This window comes from Anopheles marshallii, chromosome 3, assembly GCF_943734725.1.
Source record: "Anopheles marshallii chromosome 3, idAnoMarsDA_429_01, whole genome shotgun sequence".
NCBI lineage: Eukaryota > Metazoa > Arthropoda > Insecta > Diptera > Culicidae > Anopheles > Anopheles marshallii.
The window spans coordinates 58,462,507-58,478,480 of NC_071327.1; the positions used below are offsets into that span (position 1 = coordinate 58,462,507).

A 15,974-nucleotide genomic window follows, 5' to 3' on the forward strand; every position below is an offset into this window, starting at 1 on the left:
CTATCCGTTTAAATAGTTCAAATGAATTCTAATTTTGTTACATTTATTGCTATAATATTTTATTCTTTTTTGTTAAAAGTTCGCTGTGTACCATTTTTAAACTTTAGTTCAACAAAATCTGGCGCATGTTGAACCTGAAATATTCGGTGACTTAACGTTCCCCACATTCCACTTTCATCAAAGCAGACTGCAATGCAGTTGCAGCATATAAATAAACCTTAAAACATACTAATCATACTAATAAAAAGACCTAATACTACGTAGCACTCAACATTATCTTACATATCTTGATCTCCAGAACGGAAAAATGTTTATCTCTCTTTATAGTTGTATCCTTTCAACAGCTTTTACAACAACAATCTCCGAAAAGTGCACCATTTATGTTTGTCCTGCAAATTAAATTGCAATTCAATTATTTGCCGTACCGCATCCATTCCGTTTGACTACATAAAAACCATCCACTCAACACAATAACGTATGTGTTACTGCTGCAAAATGGACGCGGCAGCAAAACACAACATAATGTTGCCCACCGCTAGACCGGTGCGCGATGAAACGCCACCAGCGGTGCGGTGCATTAAGCTGTGGAAACTTGTTTGTTTTGCCACGGCGTATGTCCCGATGCATTGCAAGGCCTCGCAAACCCCAAGCGTTACGTGTTTGAGTTCATGTCCTAGCTCCCTGCGCCCCACAACCACCACCGGGGCATGCTGAAAGGCGAGCGCAAACGGTTCCCGCACTGGAAAGTTCGACCTGCATTGACCAAACTACACGGTTGCCCGAAAAATGTACGACCATTGTCGGACACATCGATAACGTCCCACCCGTTCCCCCCCGGGGTGGAACCCGCCCTGCCCTGCATGCCCTTTTGCACGTGCAAGGTTTTGGGGTGGAAAGTTTTTCTTTCCCGAAAAGCGTCCGGACTTCCACTATGCCACGTCGTCAGCTACGTGCGGAAGGAATCGTTTTCGATGAAAAACTTTTCCCCAACAACCAACGCCTCCCCTTGCAATTGCACGCGCTCCCAACACTCGATGCCGAGTTCTACACGACTTGTTATGCGTGTTTTCATTGTCCGTGCAGAAATTGTAAAATTATGTTTAGAATTATGTTTATCGCTGTTGGCCAGCGTACCGTTCGAGAAAGCGGCGGGCGCCAATAAGTGCGCTGCGACACTCGTGCACAAGTTGCGCACTTCTTGTTTTCCCGGATCGTTACGGTTGGGTTATGGTGCATCCTATTTATTTCTTCATACGCATCCGTACGAGATTGTACCGCACTCTAGCAAAACGGTATTACTGCATGTGTTCAATAGAGTTACGGCTCACTGCGTGGTACTACGATACGACTCAACAATTCAAGCTTGTCCAGCCAAATCGGAACCGTATTCGATATTTTGTATGGTTTTAGAGCTCGATTCCAATTAACGTTTAGATTAAGATCTTCCGTTTCTCATGTAAATTCATAGCAACACTCTATCATTCATTGTAGATTTTGCAACATTCAGAGCTTTACGATTTGATTATCGAAAAAAATCCAATGCATGGTTGAAGTAAGTGTAGAAGAGATTTGGAACTAGTTCTGTAGAGTGAAACCCTGTGCTACTACCAATAATCCACCAAGACTGTACAATAGTTTTTAATAACATTCAACTTATTCGGGGTTACACTGCAGCGGGGTGATCTTGATCTTAATCTTGATCTCCTGCCAGCGTCCTTTCAACCACCCACCGTCGTGTGACGAATTCTGCTAATCCCCTTCTGACTACAGTATCAACGCTTTTACTGTATATCAATTTAGGCCAACTACTTAAACAACGGCAACAAAAAAGACTTGATGAGTTGGTCGTCCGGTATTATTTCAATGACATGATCAGCAAAACGGAGTGTGGCCTCTCTGGCTGAATGAAAGGCAGTTCGTCCCATAACTCATGGATCAAAGGAATAAATAATAATTCTTACTACGTACAATCATTGCTTACTTTCCAGGTGTTACCTCGCGAACTTTCAGACGCTTAACATCCTCGGAGCTTAGTGATTGCAAGGGTAAATAATTGTTTTAATGTGTCAATCAATAAGAGTAGAGTTTAGGGCTTCAATGCTATCAATCTTTTTCAATATGGTAATCCCTGTAGAAGATCCAAAAAGAATTATAGAGCAAAGGCGTACGGTGTCAAATTCATGACATAACCAGTACACGAGTTAGTCTCTTCTTCTACTCCTTTACCGACACAACAACCCCAAGAAGAACAAGCCTGCCATTTCTGGCTTTTTTTTTGAGTTGGTACGAGTTAATGTACAACATATAAAACTCGTCTTACTATTGTGCATCCAAATATATCCATTTATTTATAAACAATTATATGTACATCCTTATTTATAAAATTTAAATTTGTGTTATTATTTTCTATATTTATTTAAATAAAATTTTATTTTATAAAAGCAATATTTTTGTAAAGCTCCTCCTATTCATTACATTTTGAATAAATTGTATGGTACAAAATAATTTACGTACAACTTTTTTTCATTCTAAATATTCAAATTTAATTTGTGTACAACAGTATAATTTCTTTCTTATATTATTTAACCAATAGCCCAATCTAATCTAGTAAAAATCTAATCATGTAAAATGTAATCGTTAAAATAAACGATTTGTTACTCCTTGCATTGATGATGAAGACAATCTAAACAACAAACCAAATCACTTGTTGCGTCACTGCATAAAAAATGAAGGATGTTAATGAGCACTACATGGAACCGTGTTATTTTATCGATTGCTTTTGTACGTCTGTTTGCTTTTGGAAAGGTACACTGCCGTGCGAACAGTTTGACCAATGTAACGCCATTGAATAGATGCAGCTGCTTACAAATTGGTCAGTGAAACATGTACTCGCACGATCACGCTCACGATCTCAAGAAAATGAGTCAATTATTACACATTGTGTAAGTAAACAAAAACTGTAATTGAACTGAAAGGTAACAAATTTAATTGAACAAGCCTTTTCTCGTACTCTAGCTCCACCATCGCTCATAGGAGGATCGGACGACAGTAGAAACAGGACACCGTCACACCGTCGAATGCATCGGAAAAGTAGGCGCAGGCGCACCGCAGCAATCGCTCCTTGAAACTGCTCGAATTGTGGACAACAAGTGCGCCGGACGCAAACCACGACCACCACTGCAAACCGAAGCAACAGTGAAGGGTGCCCGAGAACAACAAAAAACCACCAGAACTCACACAACCGCTTCCAAACGCATGCGAACAACTCACTTAATGCTGCTCGAATACCGAACGACCCCGCTGCTGGTGGTTATGCTGTATGTGCGGCTGCTGCTGTTGCTGCTGCTCGAATTCCGAACACAGCCCGTCGAACCGTGCAAAGTGTTGCTGCACTGCTGCTACTGCCTCGGTGCTCGGTCGTTCAGTTTTCGGTGTGTTTTCTTTCCTCTAACCAGTGCTAACTGCTGTGTGTGCTTCCTTCGCTCCTGTGTCTGTGTGTGTGTGTGTGTTCGTGTGCTCCGTGTGTATGTGTGTTTGATTCCTGCCTGCCAATTTTTCCAGCGGCCGTGCTCGGTCCACCTTTAACCATCTTCTTCATCATCGTCACGAAAACGGAAGAGACCTCCCGGAAGGAGCGCGCAGTGCGTGACACGATTCGCTGACACACGCACACGAAAAAAGAACTCCCTCCGAACCACACGCAAAGCAGGCAAGCGGTGCGGGGAACGCGAAAGAAAATCCTCACCCACACAAAGATAGGCGCGGAACCAGTGAGAACCTGTTGTGTGGAAGGACATTTTCACCGCGACACTCACTGGCAAACTTTCCCTGCCGGCACTCAGCGCTGAGTGCCGCTGTTTGGGTGCCATCAACAAACAGGCCCGCCACTACGCGCGGGCGATAGGGAAAATGTTGCGCAAGGGTGCAGGACACCGAATGCCACAGGCATTCACAGAAGGAAATGAGCACCCGCGTGAGTGAGTGCGGTTGGGTTGCGCGCGATAGCAACTTGTTTGCTGCAAACGGGGTTTTCCCCCAATATCGAACGAACCACACTGGAAAACCCACTTGTCGCAGCGAGCATCAACGCGCCCTTGCGTGTATGCGTCCGTGCTAAAGAACCACCGTGCGAGAGTTACCCGTTGCCGTCGAGGCGTGCGTGTATTGGTGGTAGCGCCGTTTCCGTGCTGCCCACAGTGTAGTGCCGACGACGAGCAGCAAACAGCAAGCAGGAGGGAAAAAATCGGCAGTGGCCACAGTGCGACAGCAAAAAGCAAGCATGGCCGCCGGGCCCGGTGTGGTTGGATTTTTCCGTACGCGATTGGCAAACTGTGTGCAGTGAAAATGGCCCCACCGGTCACGGTTCGTCGGTGCGAAAGGCACGGTCTGCTGAGCTGGTAGGCAAATCCTTTGCCGATTTGGTGAGCGAGTTTCGTGCGAGCCAGAGGCGTCACGGTTCACGGCGCAAAAATAGAACTACCCACAAGCGAAAAACACTCATAGAAATCTTTCAGCTCCGTGTGTGTTCCCCGTACTCCGGGGAAGAATCTTGAGCAAGCGTGTGAAAGATCGGACAGCGGGGCAACGCAGGAAAAAGTGAGAACCTTCGCCACAAGTGTGTTTTGTGTGGAACGAAGGGAAACCGCAGACCCGAATCGATTCCGCAAAGGTACGGATCCATTCTGCTTGCGGCAATTTTTCCTGGCTGCTATTGTGTAACCGGAAGCCAACTGTAACGGTGTCGCAAAGCGGGTGGCCAGGAACACAAGGAAGGGTTTTCCCTTTCCAGCCAGCACCTGTTGGCATGTTGGAAAGGTAGTGTCACTCGCCACAACACAAAACAACCTAGCGGGACATACTGCGACGCTCGCTGCAACGGATAGGACCAGCCGCTAAAGAACACTTCCGGGGGGCGTATTCCAGCGCTGTCCTGCTCGGTGCGCTCGATAAAGAAAGGTCGATTTTTCCGCCCAACAAAACTCGGCGGCAAGGCTACCTGCGATACCCACGGGCACCAACATAAGCGAGTTTGGCTTACTACCACTTACAAGCTACTTGTTGCATGGGGCCGCCCAGTCCCCCATACCCATGCGTCCTTGTCGCACCTTGTAATAATTACTTCGCTGGCTTCGTCCTCTAGCACCGTCCCTGTGAGACTCCCCCCCAAACCCACTCGACGATAGATTCATCGTATCGCCAAACATCGACATCGGCGGTGCCCTAAAAAACCCGAACCCCGAAGGCGTCGTTCGCGGTATCGTTCGTTGGCTTACCTTGGTTCGGGGGGTGCGAACTGGCCAACAAATTGTCCGTGTGTATGTGTGTGTGTGTACCGCTCGTTCACGTTCCGTTTCCCACCCACCGGAAGCACAGTAACGGCGCACGAGTTTTTAATGGACGCTCGGGCACCGGAACGCAAACACCCATACACGTGCGCACCCCTTGGGGGCAAGTGAATACGGGACTCTCTACGCGCGCGCGTGTGTGTGCGAGTGTGTATCGCGAAAGGACATTAAGATGTGTGATAGGGATGTGGGGATGTGCAAAAATTGACAACAAAGCGGAAAAATAGAAACCCGCCAACCGAACGCAGCAAACTCATCATGTAGCGGAAGCGTCGTCGTAAGCGAACCAAACAACGAAAGCAATAACCATTCTGTGAGGAATACGATGTAAAGATGTAGACGATGTAGAGATATATTTTAAAGCACCCCAAAAAACACGGAAACAAGCGGACAAACGCAAACAAAGTCAATATACTACAGATACAACGGTGTTAATTAGTAGCGTAGCAGTAACATAGAGCTGAGATAGAGCTGAGATTAAGCCGAGTCTGTGGCAGCTATACACAACGGAGCTCCCGCACATACGTTTATCAAACATATTCCACGTCATTTTGATATTAGCAAAGGCAGCCACCGTCTCCTGCTTAGTAGTGTCTAGCAAACAATTACTCTAACGCCTCAAGATCAATTAGCCGTCGCTTGGCGCAAACCGCGCAATAAGTACACAGTCAGCACACCGGAACGGTAACACCACCGCGTTGCGATGTGATTGCCCGGGGAAAGATTTATGCTGACGGCCATCAACCGGAACACGGTCCCACAGCGACCAGAAGGCGCTCGCTGTCGCCAAGCACCCCGGGTGCTGGATCAGCGGAAAATTATCCCGAATTCTGCACCCGCTCGACGGTTCGGTCTCGGTTTTGTGTTTACTGCGTAGTGACATAGTGAGTGTATCAGAAAGAGGGAGCGAGAAAGAGTACGGCGCCCGGTTCATCTCTGCCCCACGGCCAACCGAACCCGTTCGCCAATTTCACCAAGCCTATCGAACCGTGAAAGGAATCGCTGCAAACGTCCAAAATCAACATCATCAGCACCATTTCATCCCTTATCATTCCGCACACCTGTGTGTGTCCCCTGCAAGAAGGGGGCCTTCTCTTTGCAACCAGGCGTCAAACCGGAAACCATCCGAAGACCTTTCGTGCGCGTGTGTGTGTGTGGGTAAATGTGTGCGTAAGTGTGCGTGTGGATGCTGCAAGTAAACAGACGTGCCACGAAGGCCACGAAGAGATCCGTCCCGGAAGATTCGGAGACCGTATAAAGGGAGATGGTCCGCAGCATAACCCTCCGCGCCGCATCCTCCGGCCCCGCACCACCACCGTTGCCGTCCATCCGTCAGCACCTTCCTATCCTGATCGGCCAGCGAAATCAGCTCGTGCGCATCGCCATCCTTTCGGTTCGGTTTCGGGCGGTGAAGCATATTTCATAAATCCAACAAGTGTGTTTTCCCGTTTTTGTTGCGCCCCGGGGAGTAGAACTACCCCCTCGGTTTGAAACGGAGGCAGGCGGCAAAGTGTACGCGCGTTTCCTTCGTGCGGGTGTACAACGGCAACAATAACGACGAAAGCGGGGGAAGAAAAGAATTTGCCAAACATTTTGCCAGTCGGCGGAGTGAGTTTAGTCGTTTGTTTGAAGGGAGAATAAAAACACCCTGCAGTGTATGTGTGCGTGACGGGATACGGTTTTTTCGTGGGTTGATCGATGATGGACGTACCGCACTCGCTCACACTCAAGCCACGTCGGTCCCGGGTGAGTGCAAATGAGACGGGTAGCTCACAGTGCAGGTGGTGAAATTATTGTGGAGCAATATTTGCGCCAAAATGCAAATTAACCAACCAGCAGTTGGGGGGGTTTGCTTTCCGCGTGAGCTATTCGGCAAGAAACGTGATCGTAAAATATGGTGATTCGAAATTGATAAGCAATATTGATGTGTTGGCATAATAGCGAAGCGATATTTTAAATCACTAAACTTTGGTTTAATTAACTACAATACCAATCGCTTGTAAAGAACACAATGAACTGAACGAAACCGTTGACGAACAATCGATTGTAAATCTGTATTCCATCCAAAAAACGAAACGAAACACAACAAAAGAAAAACAACACAGCTTAAGCCAACCGACCATGCCTCGCTGTTACATCGTGAAAAAGCAACATCCTCCAGCGATGCCGGCGTACCGGAATCGAACCACGGTGGTAACAGCCACCGGTGGCACCGGCAACCACCAGCAGCCACAGCAGCAGCAACATCAAACGGCCACGCGACAGGTGCTGGTGGTCAACGGGAAAGCGCTCAAGGAGCAGAGCGAACAGGGCCGTACCGGTGCGATAAGGTCGGGCGGTAGAAGTGTTGGGTTGGGTGGTGGTGGTAGCAGTGCCTTGGGAAATGTTATTGTGAAAAATGGAAAAGAGCCAACGGGCGGCAACAATCTCGTGCTGCTGAACAGTGTAAGTGTCATTAGTGGCGGCCCGGCCGGTAGCGGCGGAGGCGGCGTGCTGGAGGCGAACAAGCACGAGAGCAGCAACGGTGGAAAGGCAGACAGTGTGGGCAGTGTTAGTTTTACGCTGGCGAACGGTACGGGCGGTGGGGCCGGCATTGTGCAGCGGAAGGACGATTCGAGTGGCCCGGTCAGTCCGACCGAGGGCTGCGTTGCGCCGATCTATTACACCAACATTTCCGAGAGCAAGAGCGGTAAGTCCCCTGCTGGTCGTTTCCGTTTTCCTTATGCATAGCAAATCATTCCGGTGTAATTTGGGGTACGGTGAAAGTACATGTTGAATTAGTGTTTCATAAAAAAAACCTAATAAAAAGATCAGTTTATTTAACAAAACTCATTGATAGAACTAATACAACTAAATTAGTGACCGTTTAAAATGCTTCCGTTGAGTAAAATACAACTGTTATTCGAAATTATTAGTCTTTATTGGAGGTTAAGAAATATAGACTAAATTCGGAAATATTTGATATACAAATTATATTACGATTACCCAACAATTAATAAACAATTTTATACTATTTTATGATTTAACACTATTTTATTACACTATTTTGTTTTATTATGAGCTTTGGGTAAATTTTGAATGGTAAGGAGATTTCTGCTATTATAAATTTATTGAAATCTTTGAAATATACCTATTCACAAAACAAAACTCTGTTTGAACAATGAAAATATTTTTCAGTTGAATGAAAGTCAAAAGTTTGTGAAGGGTTAATTTATTTCCTGCTTCAAATAATCTCCAAACGATTATCAATCAATATAAAATGTTTTCTATTGAATATTTGTTCGTGAACTCATCCCTAATCGTCATCATGTACTGACTAAAACCAACCTTTAATCAGAATTCCTTCCCTCGTGATTAAAGGAATTAATCCGTGTAGACAACGTGAGACATTAATAACAAAGCCTGCATTGCAGCACATGGAGACGCATGGTCTTTCGAGACAGTGTCATTCGTCCACTCGTCCATCTAAGACGTTGGAATGCAATGTATCACTTTGTTGATCAATCTAGCGTGCTCAATCACCGCCTCACTTTAAATTCCATCTAGCGGCCGCTCGTGCCGATCGGTTTCAGCTTTAACCCGGCGTCTTCAAAACCATAAATCAGCCTCGGGCCACTCGTCAACCGAGTCCACTTTGCCGTAGCATTCAATTAACCGAATTCTAAAGCCTTAACGTAACATTATTATAGCCCCTGACCGCGGGCCGTCTCGCACAGCACGCACGACCACGACCCTGCTCGGTTCATTACCTCGTTTGTGTCACCCATTACCGCGCCCCACACCCCCCCCGGATGCCCACACAATGCAAAAAGGAAGAAAATCCCCCGCAGCAATCATCACCATTCCAGCGGCCGGAAAGGAGCGGCCGCTCGTTCGAGGGGGAAGCACAAAACTCGGTATGTGGGGAGAGTTAGATTGTGTTGCGCACTGTGGAGTGAAACCTAATTTGTGCCGTCCACCATAAGCGGATTCGTGGACGTGCGGTCGCCGGTGCAAAACCGTTCCGTGGTGGCAGTTTCTGTGGCCAAACGGTGCAAGTGGTCGACTTCAAACGGTCCGCATGGTATGCGGGATATCGGTGGCGTTTGGTAGGAGAGAGTAAAAAACCGGTATAGAAACTCGTTACTTCACGGACGAATCTTACATTATTCGTAATCAGCGCAAAAACCTGCTCCGCAATTCACCCCATGGAGAGAGAAAAAAAATAGGATGGCTGGGTTGAGCACGCGTACGCACATATATTGAGACCTTTCGCGAATTTGGTTGCTTTAAACCAAATGGAATATGCAGAGAAACGTTCGAACCGGAGAATAAAAAAACAACAAACAGAACACAGGAGATACAACCTACCAGACAGGCCAGGGCCAGTTAAATTAACACTAATTTGATTACACCGGCAATACCGGCTCCTCACCGGTTCGCATCGAATCCGGCGCATCCCAAACGCCCCCAGAAAACGCCCAACGAACCCGTAACATGACCCGTCGAGTGCGTATCTCTCGTTGTCATTTAATTATTTCGTGTGTCTTCCTGTAATAGCATAACACGCTACAATGGAAACGACAACGGCAAGCCCTCCCCAAAAAAAAAAAACACACGTGGAAAGGTACGCACACACGCTGGACCACGCGTAGTTCACCTGCGTGGATGATATGTGGCTCTTCGTAAAACATTCATAGCGACACACTCGAACGTGTACGTGTTGCGTATTTGTTCCTCGCACTTTCTGTGTGTGGTTTCGTCTTTTTTCTGGCTACCAGAACGCTACGGCCATACCTACAAACCCGGCCGATGTGCACAGTGTGTGAGCTTTGGTTGAGTCAAGCTGAAATTGTCAGCTTGAACTTCAGGAATTCTTTCTTTCTTTCTTTTTTGCGGTTTTTGGTCTGGTACCTAATCTAACCACCACACCGAACTGCCCAGTGGATGTTCATTAATGGCCCCAAAAGGTAAAAAGGAGAATAACGACAACCGACCCCCACCGAATCGAAACGATCCTAAACTGCAGGAGTGAAAACGAGGTGTTGGAGCTGGAAATAAGTCAAAAACTGTCACTGTCACCGTACCACCGTACCGTGGACGGACCACTTTGGAAGTAGGTTCGGTGGCAATCATTTATACACGATAGCAAAGTTTTCGAATGCTACATAATACGGCAATTTGCTCACACTGGCACCGTCACCGTGTACCGTGCCGTTGTGAGTGGAATGGAAGTTTGTGCCGACAACGATCGCTCACACATCGCCCGGTCTGCCCGGTGGTCCAACAAGTTGTCCGTTGATTGAACTCATAATCCAATTAGTCACATCACATGTTCGGACAGTTTGTTCCGACGTTTGGCCACCCGGTTTCGCTTCCACCGTTCCCAACGGGGAATGGGATAAAATAAAATACGGACAACTATTGTCTGTGTGTGTGTGTGTGTGTGTGTGTGTGTGTGTGTGTAAAAAGAGTGGACAGACACGGTAACTAATGCCGGGTGCGGTGACCATCTGATTTGGTCGCCATAAAGTGACGAGCAATTACGATGGATTTGGTGTCACACACTTTTTCCTAACACTTTTCGTCCGCTTAAGCCCGGGGTCGGGTGTGCAAAAAAGTCGTAATTAATTTTAAACAACTAAACACCCATATGACAGGTCGGTGAGTGGAGGTTAAAATGGATGATGCATAGACGTAGTAATCGTGTGGGATTATGCATACATAAACTGGTCACCGCACGAGTGAACGCTCAATTATCGAAACCAATATGATCGGTTTTGTTTTAAAAATCTAATGTGGCTGTTAATGCTTCCAGTATTTGAATATAATTTGAAAACATTTCCTAAAGTATTCTAAGATAATCTTTTGTTTTATTGCAAACAATTGCTAAAGGATTAGCTTCATATGGTAGGTAAAATTAGAATTATTTGCAAATTAAATACATTTAACGATTTATAGCTTACATTTTAAGCTCTTTAAGCTCTGATAGTTTACAATTAGGCTATCATAATAAACAACGAGTTATAAGAATTACGAAATCCTTTTTTATATTTACTGAGAGAATTTCTAATATGCAGAACTACCAATAAGCAAAAAATTGACAACTACTAATACAGACTACAGGAACTCTAGGTTTTATACAACTCAAATGTATTTTAAAAAAGGACCTTCAACAGCAATAATGTTGAGAAAAGCCCTCGCCAACCGCTTCTAAAGTCTGAGGGAACATCTCTGCTCAAAATGGCTGTTGTGACGAACAATGGGGTAGATCACGGGATAAGCCAGTTTTTTGTATGCGTTTTGACGTTTCCAGGCTTATAAGCTTACAGCTTCCCATACAAACTGCCAAGCCAGATAAGCCTGGGAATCGATGGTTAGATTGTTTTGCTTATGAAAGTGCTCGACAGCTGCTCGACAAATATCAAAACAAAGCATTTTTCTAGCAGGTTTAAACTAGGTTAGGCCATATTTCCCATAGGCTTAGGATGTTAAAAAAGGAAAAAAAAAATACATAAATACGCATAATTAATAATTTTTTTTTAATTTCTGGTGTTCTGGTGTTTAACAATAATTATTTTTATAAAAAAATCAGTTAAAAAAAATTTATCAAAAAAGGTAAATTATTATTTCAATTTACTTGCAGTTTTCCAGTTCACAGTTTATAAAGTCTAAACATCACTTAAATATTGCCTTGAAAATAACACGAAACATAAATTATGCTTTGAAACTGAACCGAAGTTTGCGTCCTCCGATTATTTCTCTCGATTATAATAGCATACAGATGAACATACCGTTTGTTGTTGCGTTGTGATGCGCAAGCTCATTTAATTTAGCTCACCCTCGTAGCTTTTATCCTTTTAAAAAATATGGTGATGTATTACTTTCTACTTCATGGAGCTGTTTCGTGCATTTATACATTTTTACACGGAACCCAAACTAAGCAGTCTAGAGTAACTAACATAACTTTAATTAAACCCGTTGCGGTTTACCGTTGTACATGGAATTTTATATAAAAGACCCAGGCATTCTGTTAGATTCGAGATTCACCGACTGCTTTAAAATTAAGCATGTGCTGTTAAGAATAAACAGAGATCTTAATTACCTGCACCATTTGGAATGTCAGTTTTGGAAAATGGGATGCTTGAGAGTGCTATGTATCAATGCTATGTGATGCTATGCTATGTAATGTATCAATTATCGAAAATTTCAAATCTATGCTTAACACGTTAGTTGCCGGGTATTTTCTTGAAAGTCAGTCATTTGATTTACATATAACTTATATACTTTTGGCTATCAAACATAATAGCCATAGCTACCAACGTGTTTAACAATACATTAACAACCTAATTGCTTATACTTACATGTTGTCGCTAGGATCACAAAAAGGATGTTTCTTTAATCACAGTATTTAAACGAATGAGAACGAAAGAGCGAATGAGATATAATCCTTTGATTTTTTTTAACATGTGGCGTGACGGGTGACGTGTTAGTTGTCAGCATCGGATTGAATTCTTGAGTTCTTCGCTCGACTCAACAATTGATAATTTTTTTAGTTGAATGTTTTTTTTAATGTTGAAATAAAGGAATTTCATCCTTTATAAATCACATAAAATTGTTTTTGACTCACGATACTTCAGGAAATTTCTTAGCTTGTATTTACGTATTCCCATAAGTATGAGTATAAAAAACGGTTTGAACATGCTTGAACCAATCTTTTGAAAGACATGTAAATACCGAGTAGGATTAATATGCTCATAAAGGTTTTTGAACTGGCTTTTCTTGTTGAGACGGCTCAATTGACTGAGATATAAATAAGGTTAATTATTATAAGTATCTATGTATATAAAAAATGTAGATACAATTTTAAACTAAAATAAAAAATAAATATCCTGAAAATCTCGGTACAGAATACCTAATGTCATTCTTTATGTCAAAAATCTATGTCCATATGTGATTGATGCAACCAGTTACCGATTCGCCGCTCGAAATCTGCTCGATTATTTGACACATACCGGCTTAAGCTTAAGCTTTCTAACTTTTGGGATGATCTACCTCAATGTTGGAATTATTAAGAATTTAAATAAATCCGGTACCAACACACGCCTCTTAAGAAGATGCTCAGAAGGGATGTTTGGCTCATATGTGTGGAGGAACAATGACGAGTTCTACGAGCTGTACGAAGAACTCACTATCGTACAACGAATTAGACTCGGTTGGATCTAGTTGGCTGGTAATGTCATGAGAATGACACTGGATGATCCATCCCATAAAGATCTCTTTGGCCGTCCGCATGGACCGAGGAGGCGTGGTAAGCGAAAAATGGAGATTGAGTGGAGATGGCGAAAAATTAGATTGGCAGACGACGAAGCTTAACCATGATTAGTTCTGAGCGCTTATGCAGCATGTGGCGCATTGTGCAAAAGTGTGGCGAATAATTAAAAACTATACTATAAATCACATATTTTGTGATACAAATGCCTCAATTTTTGACTTACCTTCCGTTTACCGACATATAAACCACCTGGACCACCACCGACCAACTAAATCGAATCAAACTGATAACAAAACCACGGGAGTTGGAGAAAACGCTAATAAAAGAATCAAATACGCCCGGAAGCAGTCAGATGCAAGGAGTCAGGCAATTGTGAAGCTAGTCGCCGGTGGGGAAGTGTGAAAGCGCGGGAACACAACATTAATTAGTCAGAAAAGCGTCCCACCGCACGCTACCCGACAACCGAACCGTTTCACGAAAGCGCCGTTTTAACGCTCCGGGGCCTGGTTGTTGTTGTAGTTCGGGAATACAAGTTGCTACATTGCGCCACCAAGCAACGGACGCTCTGTACCGGTGCGGGCTCTGCACAGGAAACAGGAAGTGCGTGCCTCGGAAAATGGGTGCCGAACCAGGGGGAGTGCAGTGGGGTGGGGGGAGGAGGGGGTGGTACATTCTTACCTCGCACCATAGCCAAACATTGTACAGTCATTTTCTTTGCCACGTTAGGGTGGCCACGAATAACTATGAAGCGTGTTTTTAACGGCAAGATAGCTTTTCTCTCTATAAAGTGTCGTTTAATTAGTCGAATTTGAAGAACGGTAGCTTTTTTGTATATTTTGTAAATATTTAAATGATATTCACTTCAAAAAAATACGTTTTTATATAACATATTTGACATCCATAATTGTGATACTGTTTGTAAAGATAATTTTAACACTAGGACTTATCCAAACAAATTCATGTGAAGTTCTTACAGTATTCAACATACGTATTTATTAACATCTCATCATGTTTATCGAATAATTCGTTTTGTTCCATAAGGTTTACTCACATTTGTTATTCTCCATGAAGTAGCCAACATTGAGCTAATCTCAACTGTATCATGAAAATGTCTCGAAACATTGTTGTCTCACAAATAAAAAGAAAAAAACAAAAGCACAATGAACAGTAACAATTACAAAGTTTCTGTTTAGTTTGCTTAAAAAATTATGCGATTACTGTAACAATTTAACCTTCTTTGAAGGCACCACTTGCCTTCTGGTTGACAGACAGTACAAATTGTGCTTCAATTCTTCCGAAGGACAAACGGTAACAAACTATCATAATGTAACCAATCAGCACTACATCCATGCAAGGACCTCCGGCTGCCCTACTTCTTATGTAGTGCAACAATTTTGACACATTTCCCCAACACCGCACCATCATCCGCGGTGTCCGGGAGTGCACTGTTCGAGTGCCCTTTCGCACCCCATGTGCATGCAAATTGTGCGACAGATGAAAATTTTCGGGAAATGGCCTTGCGGGGAAAACGTCAAAAATGTTGCCCTCAAAAAGAAACCAAAAAAACACAAAAATAGTGCCAAATTTTGTGTAGTATCTTTCACGTTGCGTGCGACACGTAAAATATTACCATCGAATATGCCCATTGACTCAAAACACACATACATTGAGGAAAAACACACACACCATATCAGACGGTGTCGAATGAACCATCGAGCATGGTTCGTTATCGTATGTTGCTTCGAAAACTGTTACAGGTGCCACTCGCTCGAAACACTCCGAGTGTGGTAAAGTGGTGCTGTAGTAGACAGGCGCCCTCCAACAGTGGGCGGAAAGCCCAAACCGAGTCAACAGTTTAAGCTTGACTCCCGCAGTGCCAGAACGTCCTTTTGTTCTGATTCGCCCGTGACCCGCACGGACCGACGAAAGAAACCCTCCCCGTCGAAGATGATTCGGGAATTGTGGAAAGGAAAACAAAAAAAAAGTCCGCGGGTGGTCCTTTCCTACACCTTCCCGGGCGCATAGGAAACGGGCCAAAACGGAGCTTGCAAAAGCAATTGGGGCACGCTTACCCGTGGCGGGGGTGCGAGGGTCTCGTTGGTTACGTTTATGTTTATTCAAAGGATGATTTTGTTCACTTTGCTGTTTTTCGTTTACTTGCCAGCTCCATACACCATCCTGGCTGGTTGGCCCGTTCCAGAAGGGCGGGAGTTCTACCTTCTCACCACACCACCCACCGGCTTCACATATAAACATTTATCCAACACAGCACGCCCCGCTCACGAAACCTTATCGAAGGTGGCAACGTTTCACTCTACCGCGGCCGAACCGACGAAGGGGCCATTAAATGTTGCTTCTGCTGCTGCTGTTTCGAA

General features: G+C 44.4%; 1 protein-coding gene across 1 annotated transcript in view; it reads left to right on the forward strand.

The window, feature by feature from the left end:
- Positions 1 to 7,466: 7,466 nt before the first annotated feature.
- LOC128713271 (serine-rich adhesin for platelets-like) overlaps positions 7,467 to 15,974 on the forward strand; it is a 32,254-nt gene continuing 23,746 nt past the window's right edge. Inside the window, exon 1 of the mRNA XM_053808128.1 lies at positions 7,467 to 8,034. Coding sequence (XP_053664103.1) covers positions 7,467 to 8,034 — 568 coding nt within the window. The remainder of the gene's footprint in view (positions 8,035 to 15,974) is intronic.